This window comes from Corticium candelabrum, chromosome 5 (genome assembly GCF_963422355.1).
Source record: "Corticium candelabrum chromosome 5, ooCorCand1.1, whole genome shotgun sequence".
NCBI lineage: Eukaryota > Metazoa > Porifera > Homoscleromorpha > Homosclerophorida > Plakinidae > Corticium > Corticium candelabrum.
Window position 1 is genome coordinate 7,534,052 of NC_085089.1, and position 22,289 is coordinate 7,556,340.

The window sequence follows — 22,289 nt, forward strand, 5'->3', positions numbered from 1 at the left end:
TCCACACAAGTGCACACCCACTAGAGATCACAGAATAATCACAATAAACCTACACAAATATTTCTTAGTCAGCAAATAACAAAGTGTGATAACTACCAACATGGATACCTTTACAGGTGGGAGAGAATTGACTCTCTGCACAAACTGAATAGAGTTGATCTTATGTTCAACAGCAGAACAAGATTCATATGATTTCCATGATCTAAAAGAAACAATGATTTAATATTTACTGGGTGAATTCAACACAACCAGCTTACATACCTAAGCTCAACCCACTGCTCAGAATCACAAAATAGCAGAGATTTATTAGAATTGTGGTAGAACAAATCACCTGATTTGCTCATGTTGCATGTACCAACTTCATCACCATATGAAACTCGAGAAACCTAATGAGTGCAACACAACTTGTGATACAGATAGTTAAATTTGTCTTTTTGTTTAAATTAAAACAAAATAAAACATTAAATTTAAATTTATCAATTGTATGGCATAGTTTGTATTATGTCTATTATCTTTATTAAAACATTATATTATCACTATCAGTGCTGGCCTTACTGCAATTCAATTCAGTTAAAATAAAATTATCTTATATTTCTATATTTGCTGCCCACAGTCCCAAACACCACTTGGCATTTGTCACGACAAAGTATAGTGATATAGTATCTATCAACTCACAACATGTTTACTGCACACATTCTCACTGCTATACATCTAATACACATTCACTAGCCTCAACACTACAAAACATAATCACAATAAAGTGTAATCTATTTGGTAGCTTCTGTTATCATTGAAGGCTTTGCACATGCAAGTTACATATGACCTATAATTCTGTTAATTTGACGTACATTAGACAACAGATTGTACTAGACAGTTCATACACATTTGCTTCATACAAACAAAACATACCTTCAGTTCATTGTATAATTTTGTCACCAAACGTTCAAGTTTCTTTATTTCAGAAAGTGGAGTTAATCCAGGAATGCCTTGCAAACCTTGTGAACCTTTCTAAAACACAAACAAATACTAAAATAAGTATTTCTATTGGATATTACTTGCAATCTTGCCATTTCAAGAAACAAGACTTTCTCTCAAGTAAAACTATCCATCCACCTTCACTCATCCACAAATCTCCCCCTTTCAGTTCCAAACAACAGCAATACAAATATTAATGAATAGAGAAGCACATTACAGTGCTAAACCCTCGGCTGGTGTATGTAATCATATATCTCGTCACGTGATAATGTTTTGCATACTGAGGTTTTAGCCCAACCCAGTCATCTCAGGTTCCAATGCATTCGTTTAGCTAAACAAAGGTGCAAAGCGTCTCCAGACTTGCCTACTTACAGATCAGTCGCTTCGCCCCACAAACAGACGCACTGTCATGGACAAAGCACGTTCCCCTTTGCAAATTTTTATAGAGCGCCAAATTTCTGTTGAAAACGACACTATAGTAATTTTTGCAGCAAAACCACGGCCGCTCAGACACACACACCAAAAATTCAAGCTGTCAGACTGCAGAACCACTATGAAGAAAGACTGTGGAACAAGCAAAATGTTACAAGTCAGGTACAGCTATACGTAACGCATAGCAATTGAATCCAGTACATTCGCTCTCTAGTTGCCTGGTTGTTGGTGGGAAAACATGCATGTACAAATGTAGACTATAGACGTTGTTTCTATGTGCTAAACTCTTATGTAAAGTAAAGAACTAAACACCATGTACAAGATGGTTGCCTGATTGCCGAATTCTTGGTACCATCTGCCAAATAAAGAAAGGTGGAGGCTTATGATGACATCATTTCTCGTCTATTGGTCGGAATAGCTTCATTTGCAACTGTGCTAATCGAGTATAAATACGGTCGTATGTCAGACGACTTCTATACCATTAGCACGGATATCCGGGCCTCTGGTAATAAACAGTAAACTAAACTTACCTCTCCTTTGTATCCAGGAAATCCTCTAACTCCTTGTAAACCTCTTGAACCCACTGGACCTTGAATACCTTCATCTCCTTTCTGCGAATAAATTTATTACTTTATCAATAAACAAATAACAATGTTATGAACATATTGTCTTCTTACACGACCAACTTCTCCTTTTACTCCGTTTTCACCTTTTGGTCCTACGTCACCTCGTTCTCCTTTTAATCCAACAGAACCTCGCAATCCAATGTTGCCTTTTTCTCCTTTCGGTCCAGCCTTGCCTCTCACTCCAGGTACACCCTAACACAAAACATTTAAATTGACTTTGTCTAAATGCACTATAACTAAAATTATTGAATTGCCATCTCACCTTCTCACCAGACAAACCAATTGACCCCTTCTGACCTGCTGGTCCAACACGACCAGGAAGACCTTGTGGGCCAACTGGACCCTACAATACATTATACCTTTCACATCACAAACATCCCTTCTACAGTCAAATGACAGAATGTGTACTTTACAACTTCCATTTAACAATCTACACTCACTGGATCTCCCGTCTTTCCAAATGCTCCTGGTAAACCTTGTAAACCTGACAAGCCTTGTGTTCCTGGTACCCCAGGCATGCCTCTCTGACCCACAGGACCAGGAAGACCTCGAGGACCACTAAGAACAGCTGCATCACAAGAGACTGCTGATGATTTCTAAATTTGCAACAACAAAAACAAACTAAAAAATTGTTCACTACGTGACATGACTATATAGTCTTCTGGTCAACAAAACACATGCTAGGATGCTCTGTTCATACTTCAGAACAACTGATCATTTGAAGCCATAAAAACAACTGGATAATTGTCAAAACAAAATGTACTGCCATCTTGTGGAAGGAAAGCAAACAACTAGAATGCACAGCAGCCTATAGCTACTTTACTATATAGTCACACTAAACACGGTACACACAATCTACAGTACAATCCCGTTTTTAACAGTATGACCATAAAACCTTGAGAATACCACAAATATGATAAACTAATCAAATGTAATCAACTGTCATGAGGTCACATTAGCCAAATAATTAACACAAATATTATGTTACAATCATATGTTGCTACATTATTACGCGACCTGTGGTGTATGTACTAAAATGGTCATGTTATAGATATGGTAATCTCTACTTCCACATTACCGTCTCCTTGTCTGTAAACATGATGTAATGTGTTGTTTCCTTTGTCTGTAAACATGATGTAATGTGCACGTGATTGCAGCATATAGGCCAATGTAACAAATGAACTAAGAACAAGTAGATTGTTTGTTCTCTCCAATAGATTATGAAACATCCAATGTAGTCAGCTCCTCCCTTTCCTCCCCCATAAATAGCAAAGAAGGTGTTGTGCTAATCAAGACTAATTTAAATAAGGTTTACATAAAACTTTGTTTGACAACTATACAGCACTTGCTTTCTAATTTTGATTGAATTGCAAACACATTTGAGCAAGTGTTGAGCACATAAATCCAACCAAATGTAGCTGATGTTGCCTGAAGGTGCCCAATTGATGTGCACGTGATATGTAAACACTAACACTACCCACTCTCTGCTACCTTAGCTCAGTTGTAAAGTCGTATAGAATGCCACTACATGTAAACCTTATATTGGGTATAAAAACAAACAAACATAATTAAATATTAAACATTTTAATTTGAATAAAAAGTTTATGCCCACCAAATAAAGGATATTTCTTTACTTGCTTTGTATCACCATTGCTCAGTACGTTTACACATAAAATGCTTGATAATTATTTCAGTACATATGTACAGCAAAGTTACCCTTTAATACAATGTAAATAGTGCTAATGTTTAACTGTTTACTACACTCACATTCTAATTATTCTGGCTGTTTCATTTCTACCAAATGAAGCAGATTACTGTCTTTAGTGCATCCAGAGTAAAATTGGTTGTACAGCCACGTAGCCAGCATGTCATTTTGGGATCAAAGTACAGATAATGTCTATGTTAGAATGTTACTGTTGCTGACACGCGTATGCATCATCATACACACACGTGCATGCACCCACACTCACATGCACAAGCAGCCATGCGCGTGCACGTGCGCGCGCGCACACACACACACACACACACACGCACGCACGCACGCACGCACACATTTCTCATTTCTAACTTCAACTTAAAAACACATAATCCTTAAACTAATTTAATTTAATTTAATTTAAATAATTAAGTTGAGAAAAATGTTCTTGATTCCATCAAATTGAAATAGTACAGATAAATAACTCTATCTTGTCTACTTCAACGTAAGCATTAGCTTGCACAAACGACGAACACAACCAGCAGGCATTTTTCACCAATTGCCTCTTTCATTTTGACGCCGGACAACACATACTGCTTGACATACGCATCATGTGACATTAGAAGGTCCTCAATTCAAAGTTTGGACTGATTGCCGCTATCTTCTCTGTCAACATTTGACATCAGGCTCGTCGTTGGCTCATTTCTGTCTAAGGGCATGCGCGTGCGCATGCTCATGTTCTGTGTAACCGATCTGCAGCATGTCTTACTAATTTAGGAAACTAGAACACAGGATTGAATGGATTGGAAGAGCAAATCGGAAGAAGCTTAAGCTAATTATCTTGTGTACAAATTGCTTATAAAAGAAGGAAGCAGTTGCCAGTTGGTCAAAGTTCGGTTGCAATCACTTATTTGTCCTCACTACATACTTTATTCAAACTCTATTCTACTTGCTCAAATAAAATAGCTATCAAATATTATATTACCATTACAATATAAGCTACAACGCAATACAAAAACAATTTGTTTTTGTAATTTTCACGTAATAAACTTTTATGGTTGGAAATCAGAAACACAACAAAAATGATGCTGTGAAGTCCTGACAAGAAAGCCCAAGGTTCACAATACTAGATGTTACATTTCATACAATGCAAACAAGATCAACATGCAACTACCCCATAGAGTGCTGTGTGCAAAGTCAACAAAGAAATATAGCAACTGTCATTTGTACATGATTTGTTTTGGATGAGATAGATGAAGGTAACTGACAATTCTCCCAACGACAGTCATACATAGTCTTGTATCTATCTGTATCACAGTTTTGGTCGTATACACCAGGCTTCCATTTGTCAAATGTCAATCCTGGTATTCCAGATGAAGCAATATTTGGCTCTGGAGGAATCCCATTCCAGTTCTGCAACGATCTGTAATTTTGACTGGATTGTTGAGTATTGCTCCACGCCATGACTTTCCCAGTTCAGAATTACGATCACCACCATATGCATACGCAACTTGTCCTTCGTGATAAGCAACTGTCAATTGAACATTACCAGGAACATTATCCTTGTTACCCACATTACACCAACCATCAGACAGATCAGTACATGGACGATCAACTGAACTGAAAGTACGCATGTCATCAGTTGGATTTCCAACTTGCAAATATGAGTGTTTCCACACAAGTGCACATCCACTAGAGATCACAGAATAATCACAATAAACCTACACAAATATTTCTTACTCAGCAAATAACAAAGTGTGATAACTACCGACATGGATACCTTTACAGGTGGGAGAGAGTGGACCTTCTGCACAAACTGAATAGAGTTGATCTTAATTACAGAACAAGTTAGGTATAGTTTCCATGTTCTAACAGAAACAATAATTTAATTTACATGTTAAAACTTGAATTCAACAAAGTAACTTACATCTCAACCCACTTCTCAGAATCACAAAATAGCAAAGATTTATTAGAATTGTGGTAGAACAAATCACCTAACGTGCTAATGTTGCATGTACCAACTTCATCACCATATGAAACTCGAGAAACCTAATGAGTGCAACACAACTTGTGATACAGATAGTTAAATTTGTCTTTTGGTTTAAATAAAAATAAAACATTTAAATTTATCAATTGTATGGCATAGTTTGTATTATGTCTATTATCTTTATTAAAACATTATATTATCACTATCAGTGCTGGCCTTACTGCAATTCAATTCTGTTAAAATAAAATTATCTTATATTTCTATATTTGCTGCCCACAGTCCCAAACACTACTTGGCATTTGTCATGACAAAGTATAGTGATATAGTATCTATCAACTCACAACATGTTTACTGCACACATTCTCACTGCTATACATCTAATAGACATTCACTAGCCTCAACACTACAAAACATAATCACAATAAAGTGTAATCTATTTGGTAGCTTCTGTTATCATTGAAGGCTTTGCACATGCAAGTTACATATGATCTACAATTCTGGTAATTAGACATACATTAGACAACAGATTGTACTAGACAGTTCATACACATTTGCTTTATACAAACAAAACATACCTTCAGTTCATTGTATAATTTTGTCACCAAACGTTCAAGTTTCTTTATTTCAGAAAGTGGAGTTAATCCAGGAATGCCTTGCAAACCTTGTGAACCTTTCTAAAACACAAACAAATACTAAAATAAGTATTTCTATTGGATATTACTTGCAAGTTTGTCATTTCAAGAAACAAGACTTTCTCTCAAGTAAAACTATCCATCCACCTTCACTCGTCCACAAATCTCCCTTTTCAGTTCCAAACAACAGCAATACAAACATTAATGAATAGAGAAGCACATTACAGTGCTAAACCCTCGGCTGGTGTATGTAATCACATATGCTGTCATGTGATAATGTTTTGCATACTGAGGTTTAGCCCAACCCAGACGTCTCAGTTAAAGTTTCCAATGCATTCGTTTAGCTAAACAAAGGTGCAAAGCGTCTCCAGACTTGCGTACTTACAGGTCAGTCGCTTCGTCCGACAAACAGACACACTGTCATGGACAATGCACGTTCCCCTTTGCAAATTACCGTGGAGTGCCAAATTTCTGTTGAAAACAACACTATAGTGATTTTTGCAGCAAAACCACAGCCGCTTAGCCACACACAACAAAAATTCAAGCTGTCAGACTGCAAAACCACTATGAAGAAACACTGTGGAACAAGCAAAATGTTACAAGTCAGGTACAGCTACACGTACCGCATGGCACCTGAATCCAGTACATTCGCTCTCTAGTTGACTGGTTGTTGGTGGGTAAACATGCACGTGCAAATGTAGACTATAGAAGTTGTTTCTATGTGCTAAACACTTATGTAAAGCAAAGGACTAAACACCATGCACCATGTACAGGATAGATGTCTGATTGCCGAATTCACGGTACCATCTGCCAAACAAAGAGAGGTGGAGCCTTATGATGACATCACATTCGTCTATTGGTCGGTAATGACACCACTTCTTGTCTATCGGTCGGAATAGCTTCATTTGCATCTGTGCCAATCGAGTATAAATACGATCGTACGTCAGACGACTACCATACCAGTAGCCCGGATATCCGAGCCTCTTGTAATAAACAGTGAACTAAACTTACCTCTCCTTTGTATCCAGGAAATCCTCTAGCTCCTTGTAAACCTCTTGGACCCACTGGACCTTGAATACCTTGATCTCCTTTCTGCAAATAAATTCATTACTTAATATCAATAAACAAATAACAATGTTATAAACATCATGTCTTCTTACACGACCAACTTCTCCTTTTACTCCATTTTCACCTTTTTGTCCTACGTCACCTCGTTCTCCTTTCAATCCAACAGAACCTCGCAATCCAATGTTGCCTTTTTCTCCTTTTGGTCCAGCCTTGCCTCTCACTCCAGGTACACCCTAACACAAACATTTAAATTGAGTTTGTCTACACAATCTAGACAAACAAGGCGTGCTTGAGATGAGGTAGCCTACATAATACATTCATTAACAGATCTAGATATTAAACGCAGTATAACCAAAAAATTAAGTGAATTATCATCTCACCTTCTCACCTTGCAATCCAATTGACCCCTTCTGACCTGCTGGGCCAACACGACTAGGAAGACCTTGTACACCGACAGGACCCTACAATACATTTTACATTAGATCAAATCTGTCAACACCACAAACAACCATCTGCTGCTCTACATAAAAACAACAGAGTCTACTTTACAGACTTTATTTAATTCATATAAACTCACTGGATCTCCCGTCTTTCCAAATGCTCCTGGTAAACCTTGGAAGCCTGACAAGCCTTGTGTTCCTGGTACCCCAGGCATGCCTCTCTGACCCACAGGACCAGGAAGACCTCGAGGACCAGTAACAACTGCTGGATCACAAGAGACTGCTGGTGATTTCTAAAATATACAACAAAAACACTTAGCAGCAATTACTCTTGTGTTTGACTGCACTTGTCAATCAAACTATTTGCTAGAGAAGTTTGGATGCTACCTCAACACAAAAGATCAAGCAGAGAGTACTTCCATTCTTGTGTATGCTAGTTACCTGCCTTGTTTGCGCGAAAATTATGGCAGCTGCTACTATTTAGGTAAGAGTGCATAAAGTCTGCTTTGGTCCCGATCCACACCGTGATGTCATCGATTTCATGCAGCGTCTAGGCTTTCTTTCAAGACAACAATGAAGTTGCAACCCAACCTCTATCAATTTATATTAATCCAATCCGGGTAACTAAACATTTGCAAGAACAAGGTTTGTCAGCTTTTTACCTAGCTAATACTGTTATAAGACAAGTTGAACTTGTTAATTCAACACAACCGTTTAGGTTAAACTTCAACGCTGAACATGAAGAAGTTGAGAGACACCCAGCTAGGGTACTCGATACCACTGGCTGATATCCAACGTGATGGCGGCAAAAGCTGCCGCGTGAGTTATGCCATGACGCTCCCGCCACATGAATTCATCCAAATATGACGGCAGCATATGGCGATGGCACCCTTTCATTTTTTTCAGTTTTGTTTTAACTCGATTCCAATGAAATTCGATATGTTGAGTGTGTACTCCAGTGCCAGGGTACACAAAATTTACAGAATGATTAACTGTCCTGTGAGCTGCCACCACGTGAATGTGTTAATACGATTGTAGGCTCTCCATTCGTCAGAATGTACTGTTGTGCCAGACAGTACGTGCTGTGATATGATTGGTAAAAGTGTCACAGCATCTCTTCTTGGAACTATTTCCATGTAACCCAGTGCTGGCCGCTGTGTTACATCAACAATTCCAAATACTCACACTGGGTCACGTTGTGCTCTTCCTCTGTGGTCACAGTGGTGCTGTATAATGTCACAGGATAACTCTAACAGTCTACACTGTAATGTTCAATGCAATTACCTTCGGTTTGTGGGAAAAACAGATTCGTCTATTTCAACAACGTTGGACTGAACTGGACCAATGCCACCAAGTCTGCTAACATTTTGTTGCAGCTTCCACGAGCACAAATCTCTTAGGTACTGGTACATCTGGATGCCAGTGACTAGAGATACTTTACAAACATCCTTCATTTGAGACACAGATGTCTCAAAACACCAGTGGTACATTACAAGTAACCAAGTTGTCAAAGGAACATTTGATTGTCGAAAAAATGAATCACGTCAAACTGAACTGAACTATAATATATATATATATATATATATAATGCAGAATTTCTGTTTATAATTTTATCATTTTTAGGGTACCACATCTTACAAACTTAAAAATTACCGTTGCATTCTGCAGTGTTCTTCAGGACATCTCCAAATATAACCGTCCTTGCATCTCTGAAATGATTTTATTGCCATGGCCACACCATGACAGTTAATTGTTGCATTGTTCTTGCCTTGACTTAATTAAGTCCTAGACGCTGCATGAAATCGATGACATCACGGTGTGGATCGGGACCAAAGCAGACTTTATGCACTCTTACCTAAATATCAGCAGCCGCCATAATTTTCGCGCCAACAAGGCAGCTAACTAGCGTACGCAAGAACGGAAGTACTCTCTGCAAAATGAGCCGTAGCCACTCCTGTTCTGTTGGTTTAGGTAAGCAACATGCTTTTATTGTGCCACCAGCAACGTCAATGGTGGGACAAACCCTAAATCGTGACTGAAAATGAGAGTATACGGGTATTCTATATTAATAGAATCCACACGTGGCTGACCACGCTTTGCACCGCGCGTTTTAGAGGGGTAGTGCGCATGATCCGACCTACCAGACTCGCAGTCTCGTCATTCCCCGGATTGCCAATCCTTGGCAGTCTAACCACTCTGCTCTACTACAGCGTAAGCAGTAGCTTGCACAAACGACAAACTCAATCAGCAGGCATTTTCCAGTGGCAACCATCTAGAGACCAAAGACCCGGATAAACCTACAGATTCATTTGCCAGACAACACACGCATACTCGGCATCTGGTCCACATACGTGTCACGTAACATTAGAAAATCCGGCAAGTACTGAAGTTTTGCACTGACTGCCTCTATCTTCTCTGTCACAAGTAACTCGTCTCGTGTCTCGTAGGCATGTTTGTCTCGGCGCATGCGCATGCTCTGTGTATACGCAGGAGGGTTGGCCGGATACAGCAGTATCTAGGTCTTGCCCAAATAAAATAGCTGTCTACTACCATTTACGATGTAAGCTACAATGCAATACAAAAACAATTTGTTATTGCAATTTTGCATGCAATAAACTTTTATGGTTGGAAATCAGAAACACAACAAAAGCCAATGATGCTGTGAAGTCCTGACAAGAAAGCCCAAGGTTCACAATACTAGATGTTACATTTCATACAATGCAAACAAGATCAACATGCAACTATCCCATTGAGTGCTGTGTGCAAAGTCAACAAAGAAATATAGCAACTGTCATTTGTACATGATGTGTTTTGGATGAGATAGATGAAGGTAATCGACAATTCTCCCAGCGACAGTCTCTCATACTCTTGTAATTATCTGTATCACAGTTACCAGTGTATACACCAGGATTCCTTTTGTCAAATGTCAATCCTTGTATTCCATATGAATGAATACTTGGCTCTGGAGGAATCCCATTTCCTTCTGTGCAATGATCTGTAATTTTGACTGGATTGTTGAGTATTGCTCCACGCCATGACTTTCCCAGTTCAGAATTACGATCACCACGATATGCATACACAACTTCTCCTTCGTGATAAGCAACTGTCAATTGAACATTACCAGCAACATTATCTTTGTTACCCACATTACACCAACCATCAGACAGATCAGTACATGGACGATCCACTGAACTGAAAGTACGCATGTCATCAGTTGGATTTCCAACTTGAAAATATGAGTGTTTCCACACAAGTGCACACCCACTAGAGATCACAGAATAATCACAATAAACCTACACAAATATTTCTTACTCAGCAAATAACAAAGTGTGATAACTACCAACATGGATACCTTTACAGGTGACAGAGAGTTGACTTTCTGCACAAATTGAAGAGAGTTGATCTTATGTTCAACTGCAGAACAAGATTTATATGATTTCGATTTTGATGATCTAACGAAAACAATAATTTAATTTACATGTTCAAACTTGAATTCAATAAAAGTAACTTACATCTCAACCCACTGCTCAGAATCACAAAACAGCAGAGATTTCTTAGTATTGTGGTAGAACAAATAACCTGATGTGCTCATGTTGCATGTACCAGCTTCATCACCAACTGGAACCCTGGGAACCTAATGAGTGCAACATAAATTTGTAGTGCACTTAGAGCATTGATTGTATAAATCAAATTGTATGGCATAGTTTGTATATTATCTATTAATTCAGATATTCAGATATACTGTATTGTAGTTATCACTGCTAGACTTATCTCTATTCTAGGCGAGTCCAATGTGGCTTGTTTGTTTCAAGTAACAATATTAATTGTTTGCTACTTGCTGCTATTAATGTCATACCACTTTGTCTACAACCAGAGACGAAAAATTATGTAGCATTCTAAACTTACTAATGCTGTAGAGAAATTACATACACACATGCAGTTGTGTATTGCAGTGAAATTTGACAGGTGTTAATTAAACAGCACCTACCAAGTTGCAGTGAAGCAAACACAAGACATTCATGAGTTACAACCAAACTATTTTTAGCAGCCATTTCTTAATCATGAAAGCACAACTTTGAATTTGAATTGCAGTTAGCTTTAACTAATTACTAGATAACAAATAACAATTAATATATTATCATCATTGCTAGTAAATCCTACATTTATACATTTGCTGCTCACATTGCCAAACACCACTTGACATTTATCAAGAGAAAGAAACCCACAACAAATTTACTTGCCAATGCTATACATTCGATATTTACAACGATGTCTCAGTTCCATTTCCCAAATTATTTAGACAACACATTGTATTAATTATACAACCATGCATGGTTCCACAAATGTGGTTACATTACACAGGTGGTCCTAATAAAAAGATTGGCCTCCCAGATGTTGCACCAACATTCACCCTTTTTAGCACATGAAGCCTCCATTTATTAGCTATAACGTCATCAGTTTTCCTACGCTTTCTATTTGATCCAATGGAGCGCCAATACCAACATGTCCATGACTTCGGCTTTTTGTTTGATGATGTTCTGAATCTGGGTTTTACCAACCTCAAAGTCCATTACAATCTGCCTGGCAGATCTCCCCTTTTCTGAGAGCTAGGTAGCTTGATAACTTGAACTCGTTCACTGAGCTTCAGTTCTCTTCGTCTAGATCTGTTCGTTGTCACGTGCAAAGCCAGAGATACACAGTGTAAGTAATATGTAAAGCTGGCTTTGAGCTTCTAAACACTAGATATCCCATATAATGCCTGACCTACGTCAAGCGCGATTGTGCGAAAGGTTGCATCCGGTCAACTTATGGAGGTTAAGACCTTGGCTTGGTCACTATGACAGTGGTCGCTGGTCGCGTTAGCCAGTTGGTCGCACTAGCAAGGTTATTTTGTATTACAAACGGTCTATGCACAGAATAATAGTCGCTTAGCATAGTGGTCACACTACTGAAGTGGTCGCAAGTATAGGTTTTACTGTACCTTCAGTTCATTGTACAATCTTGTTACCAAACTTTCAAGTTTCTTTATTTCAGAAAGTGGAGTTAATCCAGGAATGCCTTGCAAACCTTGTGAACCTTTCTAAAACACAAACAAATACCAATGACTCTTTGATGTCATTATGCAACTTTGCTATTTACAAAGACAGAACACTCTCTCAAGCAAAACTGTCCATGACCATCACTCATGCGTAAATCTCCTCTCCTTTACAGTTCCAAACAACAGCAACACAAACATTAATAAGCAGTATCTAATACTACGTTTACACAGACAAGACAAATGGGGACCAGCAAGCCTGTTCGGGTATTCCAGCAGAGTGTGAATTGTTGAACGAGTCAGCACACGTTTACACTGCTGGTTTAGAAGCAAGCCAAGTAGGTGTTTTATTATCACGTGATTGTCATGTGTCCCTAAAGGTAATAAACATGGATGCCAGAGCAATTGCTTTGCATGTGCTCTTGTTTGAAAGACGGCATAATAGTGTGGCAGATAAAGTGGCGTGCAAGACAGCCATTCTTTGGCACTGCTGTCAGTCTAAACGAGCAGCACTACTGCTCATCATGATGACTGCTCAGTTTGGACGGTTTCGTCTCAACACAACAAAATCAAATACAGAGATTCATCGTCAGACAACGCCATATCTGAAAGTACATCAGCTGCATATGTGATATACCACCATGCCATCTAGCCTATTCGCGTTTACACTACTTGATAGAATCGGAATTGAATGAGCTGAGCCAGCCCACTCCGCCCACTCCCAACTTGGCCCGGTCACATTTAAATTGGCATGTTGGAACAGGCAGTACCAAGCTGAAAAGGTCCAGCCCGATCAAAAATGCAGTGTAAACTGGATATAAACTTACGTCTCCTTTGTATCCAGGAAATCCTCTAACTCCTTGTAAACCTCTTGGACCCAATGGACCTTGAATACCTTGACCTCCTTTCTGCAAATGAATTTATTAGTCAATATCAGTAAACAAATAACGATGTTATCAACATCATGTCTTCTTACACGACCAACTTCTCCTTTTACTCCATTTTCACCTTTTTGTCCTACGTCACCTCGTTCTCCTTTCAATCCAACAGAACCTCGCAATCCAATGTTGCCTTTTTCTCCTTTCGGTCCAGCCTTGCCTCTCACTCCAGGTACACCCTAACACAAAACATTTGAATTGAGTTCGTCTAAATGCAGTATAACCAAAGAATTATTGAATTATCATCTCACCTTCTCACCTTGCAATCCAATTGACCCCTTCTGACCTGCTGGGCCAACACGACCAGGAAGACCTTGTACACCGACAGGACCCTACAATACATTTTACATTAGATCAAATCTGTCAACACCACAAACAACCATCTGCTGCTCTACTTTACAGACTTTATTTAATTCATATAAACTCACTGGATCTCCCGTCTTTCCAAATGCTCCTGGTAAACCTTGTAAGCCTGACAAACCTTGTGTTCCTGGTACCCCAGGCATGCCTCTCTGACCCACAGGACCAGGAAGACCTCGAGGACCAGTAAGAACAGCTGCATCACAAGAGACTGCTGATGATTTCTAAAATATACAACAAAAACACTTAGCAGCATGCTCTGTGTATACGCAGGAGGGTTGGCCGGATCTAGGTCTTGCCCAAATAAAATAGCTGTCTACTACCATTTACGATGTAAGCTACAACGCAATACAAAAACAATGTTATTGCAATTTTGCATGTAATAAACTTTTATGGTTGGAAATCAGAAACACAACATGTACAAAAGCAAATGATGCTGTGAAGTACTAGTCCTGACAAGAAAGCCCAAGGTTCACAATACTAGATGTTACATTTCATACAATGCAACAAGATCAACATGCAACTACCCCATAGAGTGCTGTGGGCAAAGTCAACAAAGAAATATAGCAACTGTCATTTGTACATGATTTGTTTTGGATGAGATAGATGAAGGTAATCGACAATTCTCCCAGCGACAGTCTCTCATACTCTTGTAGTCATCTGTATTACAGTTACCAGTGTATACACCAGGATTCAATTTGTCAAATGTCAATCCGGTATTCCATCTGAACGAATACTTGGCTCTGGAGGAATCTCATTTCCTTTTGTGCAATGATCTGTAATTTTGACTGGATTGTTGAGTATTGCTCCACGCCATGACTTTCCCACTTCAGAATTACGATCACCACGATATGCATACACAACTTGTCCCTCGTGATAAGCAACTGTCAATTGAACATTACCAGGAACATTATCCTTGTTACCCACATTACACCAACCATCAGACAGATCAGTACATGGACGATCAACTGAACTGAAAGTATGCATGTCATCAGTTGGATTTCCAACTTGAAAATATGAGTGTTTCCACACAAGTGCACACCCACTAGAGATCACAGAATAATCACAATAAACCTACACAAATATTTCTTACTCAGCAAATAACAAAGTGTGATAACTACAAACATGGATACCTTTACAGGTGGGAGAGAGTGGACCTTCTGCACAAACTGAATAGAGTTGATCTTAATTACAGAACAAGTTAGGTATAGTTTCCATGCCCTAACAGAAACAATAATTTAATTTACATGTTAAAACTTGAATTCAACAAAGTAACTTACATCTCAACCCACTGCTCAGAATCACAAAACAGCAGAGATTTATTAGTATAATGGTAGAACAAATCACCAGATGTGCTCATGTTGCATGTACCAACTTCATCACCATATGAAACTCGAGAAACCTAATGAGTGCAACACAACTTGTGATACAGATAGTTAAATTTGTCTTCTTGTTTAATTTAAAACAAAATAAAATATTAAATTTAAATTTATCAATTGTATGGCATAGTTTGTATTATGTCTATTATCTTTATTAAAACATTATATTATCACTATCAGTGCTGGCCTTACTGCAATTCAATTCTGTTAAAATAAAATTATCTTATATTTCTATATTTGCTGCCCACAGTCCCAAACACCACTTGGCATTTGTCACGACAAAGTATAGTGATATAGTATCTATCAACTCACAACATGTTTACTGTACACATTCTCACTGCTATACATCTAATACACATTCACTAGCCTCAACACTACAAAACAGAATCACAATAAAGTGTAATCTATTTGGTAGTTTCTGTTATCATTGAAGGCTTTGCACATGCAAGTTACATATGACCTATAATTCTGGTAATTAGACATACATTAGACAACAGATTGTACTACACAGTTCATACACATTTGCTTTATACAAACAAAACATACCTTCAGTTCATTGTATAATTTTGTCACCAAACGTTCAAGTTTCTTTATTTCAGAAAGTGGAGTTAATCCAGGAATGCCTTGCAAACCTTGTAAACCTTTCTAAAACACAAACAAATACTAAAATAAGTATTTCTATTGGATATTACTTGCAAGTTTGCCATTTCAAGAAACAAGACTTTCTCTCAAGTAAAACTATCCATCCACCTTCACTAGTCCACAAATCTCCCTTTTCAGTTCCAAACAACAGCAATACAAACATTAATGAATAGAGAAGCACATTACAGTGCTAAACCCTCGGCCAGTGTATGTAATCACATATCTTGTCACGTGATAATGTTTTGTATACTGAGGTTTTAGCCCAACCCAGTCATCTCAGGTTCCAATGCATTCGTTTAGCTAAACAAAGGTGCAAAGAGTCTCCAGACTTGCATACTTACAGATCAGTCACTTCGTCCCACAAACAGACGCACTGTCATGGACAAAGCACGTTCCCCTTTGCAAATTCCCATAGAGCACCAAATTTCTGTTGAAAACGACACTATAGTGATTTTTGCAGCAAAACCGCGGCCGCTCAGACACACACACACCAAAAATTCAAGCTGTCAGACTGCAGAACCACTATGAAGAAAGTCTGTGGAACAAGCAAAATGTTACAAGTCAGGTACAGCTATACGTAACGCATAGCACCTGAATCCAGTACATTCGCTCTCTAGTTGCCTGGTTGTTGGTGGGAAAACATGCATGTACAAATGTAGACTATAGACGTTGTTTCTATGTGCTAAACTCTTATGTAAAGTAAAGGACTAAACACCATGTACGAGATGGTTGCCTGATTGCCGAATTCTTGGTACCATCTGCCAAACAAAGAGAGGTGGAGGCTTATGATGACACCACTTCTCGTCTATTGGTCGGAATAGCTTCATTTGCAACTGTGCTAATCGAGTGTAAATACGGTCGTACGTCAGACGACTTCTATACCATTAGCACGGATATCCGGGCTTCTGGTAATAAACAGTAAACTAAACTTACCTCTCCTTTGTATCCAGGAAATCCTCTAACTCCTTGTAAACCTGTTGGACCCACTGGACCTTGAATACCTTCATCTCCTCTCTGCGAATAAATTTATTACTTTATCAATAAACAAATAACAATGTTATGAACATCATGTCTTCTTACACGACCAACTTCTCCTTTTACTCCATTTTCACCTTAGTCATACGTCACCTCGTTCTCCTTTCAATCCAACAGAACCTCGCAATCCAATGTTACCTTTTTCTCCTTTCGGTCCAGCCTTGCCTCTCAATCCAGGTACACCCTAACACAAAACATTTAAAGTGAGTTTGTCTAAATGCAGTATAACCAGAAATTATTGAATTGCCATCTCACCTTCTCACCAGACAGACCAACTGACCCCTTCTGACCTGCTGGGCCAACACGACCAGGAAGACCTTGTGGGCCAACCGGACCCTACAACACATTATACCTTTCAACATCACAAACATCCCTTCTACAGTCAAATAACAGAATGTGTACTTTACAACTTCCATTTAACAATCTACACTCACTGGATCTCCCGTCTTTCCAAATGCTCCTGGTAAACCTTGTAAGCCTGACAAGCCTTGTGCTCCTGGTACCCCAGGCATGCCTCTCTGACCCACAGGACCAGGAAGACCTCGAGGACCACTAAGAACAGCTGGATCACAAGAGACTGCTGATGATTTCTAAATTTGCAACAACAAAAACAAACTAGAAATTGTTCACTACGTGACATGACTATATAGTCTTCTGGTCAACAAAACACATGCTAGGACGCTCTGTTCATACTTCAGAACAACTGATCATTTGAAGCCATAAAAACAACTGGATAATTGTCAAAACAAAATGTACTGCCATCTTGTGGAAGGAAAGCAAACAACTAGAATGCACAGCAGCCTATAGCTACTTTACTATATAGTCACACTAAACACGGTACACACAACCTACAGTACAATCCCGTTTTTAACAGTATGACCATAAAACCTTGAGAATACCACAAATATGATAAACTAATCAAATGTAATCAATTGTAGTGAGGTCACATTAGCCAAGTAATTAACACACATATTATGTTACAATCATATGTTGCTACATTATTACGCGACCTGTGGTGTATGTACTAAAATGGTCATGTTATAGATATGGTAATCTGTACTTCCACATTACCGTCTCCTTGTCTGTAAACATGATGTAATGTGTTGTCTCCTTGTCTGTAAACATGACCTAATGTGCACGTGATTGCAGCATATAAGCCAATGTAACAAAACGAACTAAGAACAAGTAGATTGTTTGTTCTCTCCAATAGATTATGAAACATCCAATGTAGTCAGCTCCTCCCTTTCCTCCTCCATAAATAGCAAAGAAGGTGTTGTGCTAATCAAGACTAATTTAAATAAGGTTTACATAAAACTTTGTTTGACAACTATACAGCACTTGCTTTCTAATTTTGATTGAATTGCAAACACATTTGAGCAAATGTTGAGCACATAAATCCAACCAAATGCAGTTGATGTCGCCTGAGGCCCAATTAAGGTGCACGTGATATGTAAACACTAACACTACCCACTCTCTGCTACCTTAGCTCAGTTGTAAAGTCGTATAGAATGCCACTACATGTAAACCTTATATTGGGTATAAAAACAAACAAACATAATTAAATATTAAACATTTTAATTTGAATAAATAATTTATGCCCACCAAATAAAGGATATTTCTTTACATGCTTTGTATCACCATTGCTCAGTACGTTTACACATAAAATGTTTGATAATTATTTCAGTACATATGTACAGCAAAGTTACCCTTTAATACAATGTAAATAGTGCTAATATTTAACTGTTTACTACATTCACATTCTAATTATTCTGGCTGTTTCATTTCTACCAAATCAAGCAGATTACTATGTCTTCATGTGCATCCAGAGTAAAATTGGTTGTACAGCCACGTAGCCAGCATGTCATTTTTGGGATCAAAATACAGACAATGTCTATGTTAGAATATTTCTGTTGCTGACACGCATATGCATCACCATACACACACGCGTGCACGTGCATACACATGCACACACACACACACATGAACATGCATATGCACATGCAGTGATGTGCGAGCGAGCGTACACACACACACACACACACACACACACACACACACACACACACACACACACACACACTCACACATTTCTCATTTCTAACTTCAACTTAAAAACACAATCCTTAAACTAATTTAATTTAATTTAATTTAAATAATTAAGTTGAGAAAAATGTTCTTGATTCCATCAAATTGAAATAGTATAGATAAATAACTCTATCTTCTCTACTTCAGCGTAAGCATTAGCTTGCACAAACGACGAACACAACCAGCAGGCATTTTTTCACCAATTGCCTCTTTCATTTTGACGCCGGACAACACATACTGCTCGACATACGCATCATGTGACATTAGAAGGTCCTGAATTCAAAGTTTGGACTGATTGCCGCTATCTTCTCTGTCAAAATTTGACATCAGGCTAGTTGTTGGCTCATGTTTGTCTAAGGGTATGCGCATGCGCATGCTCACGTTTCTGTGTAACCGATCTGCAGCATGTCTTACTAATTTTAGGAAACTAGAACACAGGATTGAATGGATTGGAAGAGCAAATCGGAAGAAGCTTAAGCTAATTATCTTGTGTACAAATTGCTTACAAAAGAAGGAAGCAGTTGCCAGTTGGTCAAAGTTCGGTTGCAATCACTTATTTGTCCTCACAACATACTTTATTCAAACTCTATTCTACTTGCTCAAATAAAATGGCTATCAAATAGTCTATTACTATTACGATGTAAGCTACAATGCAATACAAACCAAATTGTTTTTGCAATTTTCACGTAGCAAACTTTTATGGTTGGAAATCAGAAACACAACAAAAGCCAATGATGCTGTGAAGTCCTGACAAGAAAGACCAAGGTTTACAACACTAGATGTTACATTTCATACAATGCAAACAAGATCAACATGCAACTACCCCATAAAGTGCTGTGTGCAAAGTCAACAAAGAAATATAGCAACTGCCATTTGCACATGATTTGTTTTGGATGAGATAGATGAAGGTAATCGACAATTCTCCCAACGACAGTCATACATAGTTTTGTATGTATCTGTATCACAGTTTTGGTCGTATACACCAGGCTTCCATTCGTCAAATGTCAATCCTGGTATTCCAGATGTAATAATATTTGGCTCTGGAGGAATCCCATTTCCAGTTCTGCAATGATCTGTAATTTTGACTGGATTGTTGAGTATTGCTCCACGCCATGACTTTCCCAGTTCAGAAGTACGATCACCACGATATGCATACACAACTTCTCCTTCGTGATAAGCAACTGTCAATTGAACATTACCAGCAACATTATCCTTGTTACCCACATTACACCAACCATCAGACAGATCAGTACATGGACGATCGACTGAACTGAAAGTACGCATGTCATCAGTTGGATTTCTAACTTGAAAATATGAGTGTTTCCACACAAGTGCACACCCACTAGAGATCACAGAATAATCACAATAAACCTTTCATTTTTTTCAGTTTTGTTTTAACTCGATTCCAATGGGATTCGATATGTTGAGTGTGTACTCCAGTGCCAGGGTCCACAAAATTTACAGAATGATTAACTGTCCTGTGAGCTGCCACCAGGGGAGTGTGTTAATACGATTGTAGGCTCTCCATTCGTCAGAATGTACTGTTTTGCCAGGCAGTACATGCTGTATGATTGGTAAAAGTGTCACAGCATCTCTTCTTGGAACTATTTCCATGTAACCCAGTGCTGGCCGCTGTGTTACATCAATAATTCCAAAAACTCACACTGGGTCACGTTGTGCTCTTCCTCTGTGGTCACAGTGGTGCTGTATAATGTCACAGGATAACTCTAACAGTCTACACTGTAATGTTCAATGCAATTACCTTCGGTTTGTGGGAAAAACAGATTCGTCTATTTCAACAACGTTGGACTGAACTGGACCAATGCCACCAAGTCTACTAACATTTTGTTGCAGCTTCCACGAGCACAAATCTCTTAGGTACTGGTACATCTGGATGCCAGTGACTAGAGATACTTTACAAACATCCTTCATTTGAGACACAGATGTCTCAAAACACCAGTGGTACATTACAAGTAACCAAGTTGTCAAAGGAACATTTGATTGTCGAAACAATGAATCACGTCAAACTGAACTGAACTATAATATATATATATATATATATATATAATGCAGAATTTCTGTTTATAGTTTTATCGTTTTTAGGGTACCACATCTTACAAACTTAAAAATTACCGTTGCATTCTGCAGTGTTCTTCAGGACATCTCCAAATATAACCGTCCTTGCATCTCTGAAATGATTTTATTGCCATGGCCACACCATGACAGTTAATTGTTGCATTGTTCTTGCCTTGACATAAGTCCTAGACGCTGCATGAAATCGATGACATCACGGTGTGGATCGGGACCAAAGCAGACTTTATGCACTCTTACCTAAATATCAGCAGCCGCCATAATTTTCGCGCCAACAAGGCAGCTAACTAGCGTACGCAAGAACGGAAGTACTCTCTGCAAAATGAGCCGTAGCCACTCCTGTTCTGTTGGTTTAGGTAAGCAACATGCTTTTATTGTGCCACCAGCAACGTCAATGGTGGGACAAACCCTAAATCGTGACAGAAAATGAGTATACGGGTATTCTATATTAATAGAATCCACACGTGGTTGAGCACGCTTTGCACCGCGCGTTTTAGAGGGGTAGTGCGCATGATCCGACCTACCAGACTCGTCATTCCCCGGATTGTCAATCCTTGGCAGTCTAACCACTCTCCTCTACTACAGCGTAAGCAGTAGCTTGCACAAACGACAAACTCAATCAGCAAGCATTTTCCAGTGGCAACCATCTAGAGACCAAAGACCCGGATAAACCTACAGATTCCTTTGCCAGACAACACACGCATACTCGGCATCTGGTCCACATACGTGTCACGTAACATTAGAAAATCCGGCAAGTACTGATGTTTCGCACTGACTGCCTCTATCTTCTCTGTCACAAGTAACTCGTCTCGTGTCTCGTAGGCATGTTTGTCTCGGCGCATGCGCATGCTCTGTGTATACGCAGGAG

General features: G+C 38.8%; 4 protein-coding genes, 2 long non-coding RNA genes and 1 pseudogene across 9 annotated transcripts in view; all 7 read right to left on the minus strand.

The window, feature by feature from the left end:
• Positions 1-1,070, minus strand: part of LOC134179680 (uncharacterized) — a 1,750-nt gene extending 680 nt beyond the window's left edge. Inside the window, exons 1-5 of the mRNA XM_062646615.1 lie at positions 1,056-1,070; positions 910-1,008; positions 262-386; positions 109-202; positions 1-49 (exon numbers count right to left, since the gene is read on the minus strand). The exon at positions 1-49 is cut by the window's left edge and continues 680 nt beyond it. Of these exons, the coding sequence (XP_062502599.1) occupies positions 1-49; positions 109-202; positions 262-386; positions 910-1,008; positions 1,056-1,070 (382 nt within the window). The remainder of the gene's footprint in view (positions 50-108; positions 203-261; positions 387-909; positions 1,009-1,055) is intronic.
• Positions 1,071-1,657: 587 nt separating this feature from the next.
• LOC134179428 (pulmonary surfactant-associated protein D-like) lies at positions 1,658-4,431 on the minus strand. Of its 4 annotated transcripts, none has more exons than XM_062646323.1 (6): positions 4,286-4,431; positions 2,474-2,601; positions 2,296-2,376; positions 2,085-2,225; positions 1,938-2,018; positions 1,658-1,762 (listed from the first exon to the last, which is right to left on the minus strand). In XM_062646323.1, the coding sequence occupies exons 1-6, from the start codon at positions 4,347-4,349 to the stop codon at positions 1,712-1,714; spliced, it is 546 nt and encodes a 181-aa protein (XP_062502307.1). In that variant the 5' UTR covers positions 4,350-4,431; the 3' UTR covers positions 1,658-1,711. The 4 variants fall into 4 exon arrangements, with proteins under 4 accessions (XP_062502307.1, XP_062502308.1, XP_062502306.1 ...); XM_062646324.1 differs by having other exon boundaries at positions 1,668-1,842; XM_062646322.1 differs by having other exon boundaries at positions 1,668-2,018.
• Positions 4,432-4,592: 161 nt separating this feature from the next.
• On the minus strand, positions 4,593-7,383 carry LOC134179431 (uncharacterized). Its single transcript, XR_009969874.1, has 5 exons — positions 7,360-7,383; positions 6,292-7,259; positions 5,657-5,778; positions 5,510-5,597; positions 4,593-5,450 (listed from the first exon to the last, which is right to left on the minus strand). It is a non-coding gene; the product is annotated as an uncharacterized LOC134179431 (long non-coding RNA).
• A 679-nt stretch (positions 7,384-8,062) lies between these two features.
• LOC134179432 (uncharacterized) lies at positions 8,063-10,316 on the minus strand. Its single transcript, XR_009969875.1, has 3 exons — positions 10,188-10,316; positions 9,998-10,128; positions 8,063-8,149 (listed from the first exon to the last, which is right to left on the minus strand). It is a non-coding gene; the product is annotated as an uncharacterized LOC134179432 (long non-coding RNA).
• Positions 10,317-10,487: 171 nt separating this feature from the next.
• On the minus strand, positions 10,488-14,515 carry LOC134179681 (acetylcholinesterase collagenic tail peptide-like). Its single transcript, XM_062646616.1, has 9 exons — positions 14,489-14,515; positions 14,258-14,413; positions 14,081-14,161; positions 13,868-14,008; positions 13,662-13,799; positions 12,838-12,936; positions 11,369-11,490; positions 11,209-11,308; positions 10,488-11,149 (listed from the first exon to the last, which is right to left on the minus strand). Exons 1-9 carry the CDS (start codon positions 14,513-14,515, stop codon positions 10,625-10,627), a joined length of 1,389 nt encoding a protein of 462 aa, XP_062502600.1. The 3' UTR covers positions 10,488-10,624.
• Positions 14,516-14,592: 77 nt separating this feature from the next.
• On the minus strand, positions 14,593-17,316 carry LOC134179682 (uncharacterized; annotated as a pseudogene).
• LOC134179429 (pulmonary surfactant-associated protein D-like) lies at positions 17,173-21,923 on the minus strand. Its single transcript, XM_062646326.1, has 5 exons — positions 21,464-21,923; positions 17,680-17,835; positions 17,501-17,581; positions 17,291-17,429; positions 17,173-17,224 (listed from the first exon to the last, which is right to left on the minus strand). Exons 2-4 carry the CDS (start codon positions 17,755-17,757, stop codon positions 17,328-17,330), a joined length of 261 nt encoding a protein of 86 aa, XP_062502310.1. The 5' UTR covers positions 17,758-17,835; positions 21,464-21,923; the 3' UTR covers positions 17,173-17,224; positions 17,291-17,327.
• Between the last annotated feature and the right edge of the window lie 366 nt (positions 21,924-22,289).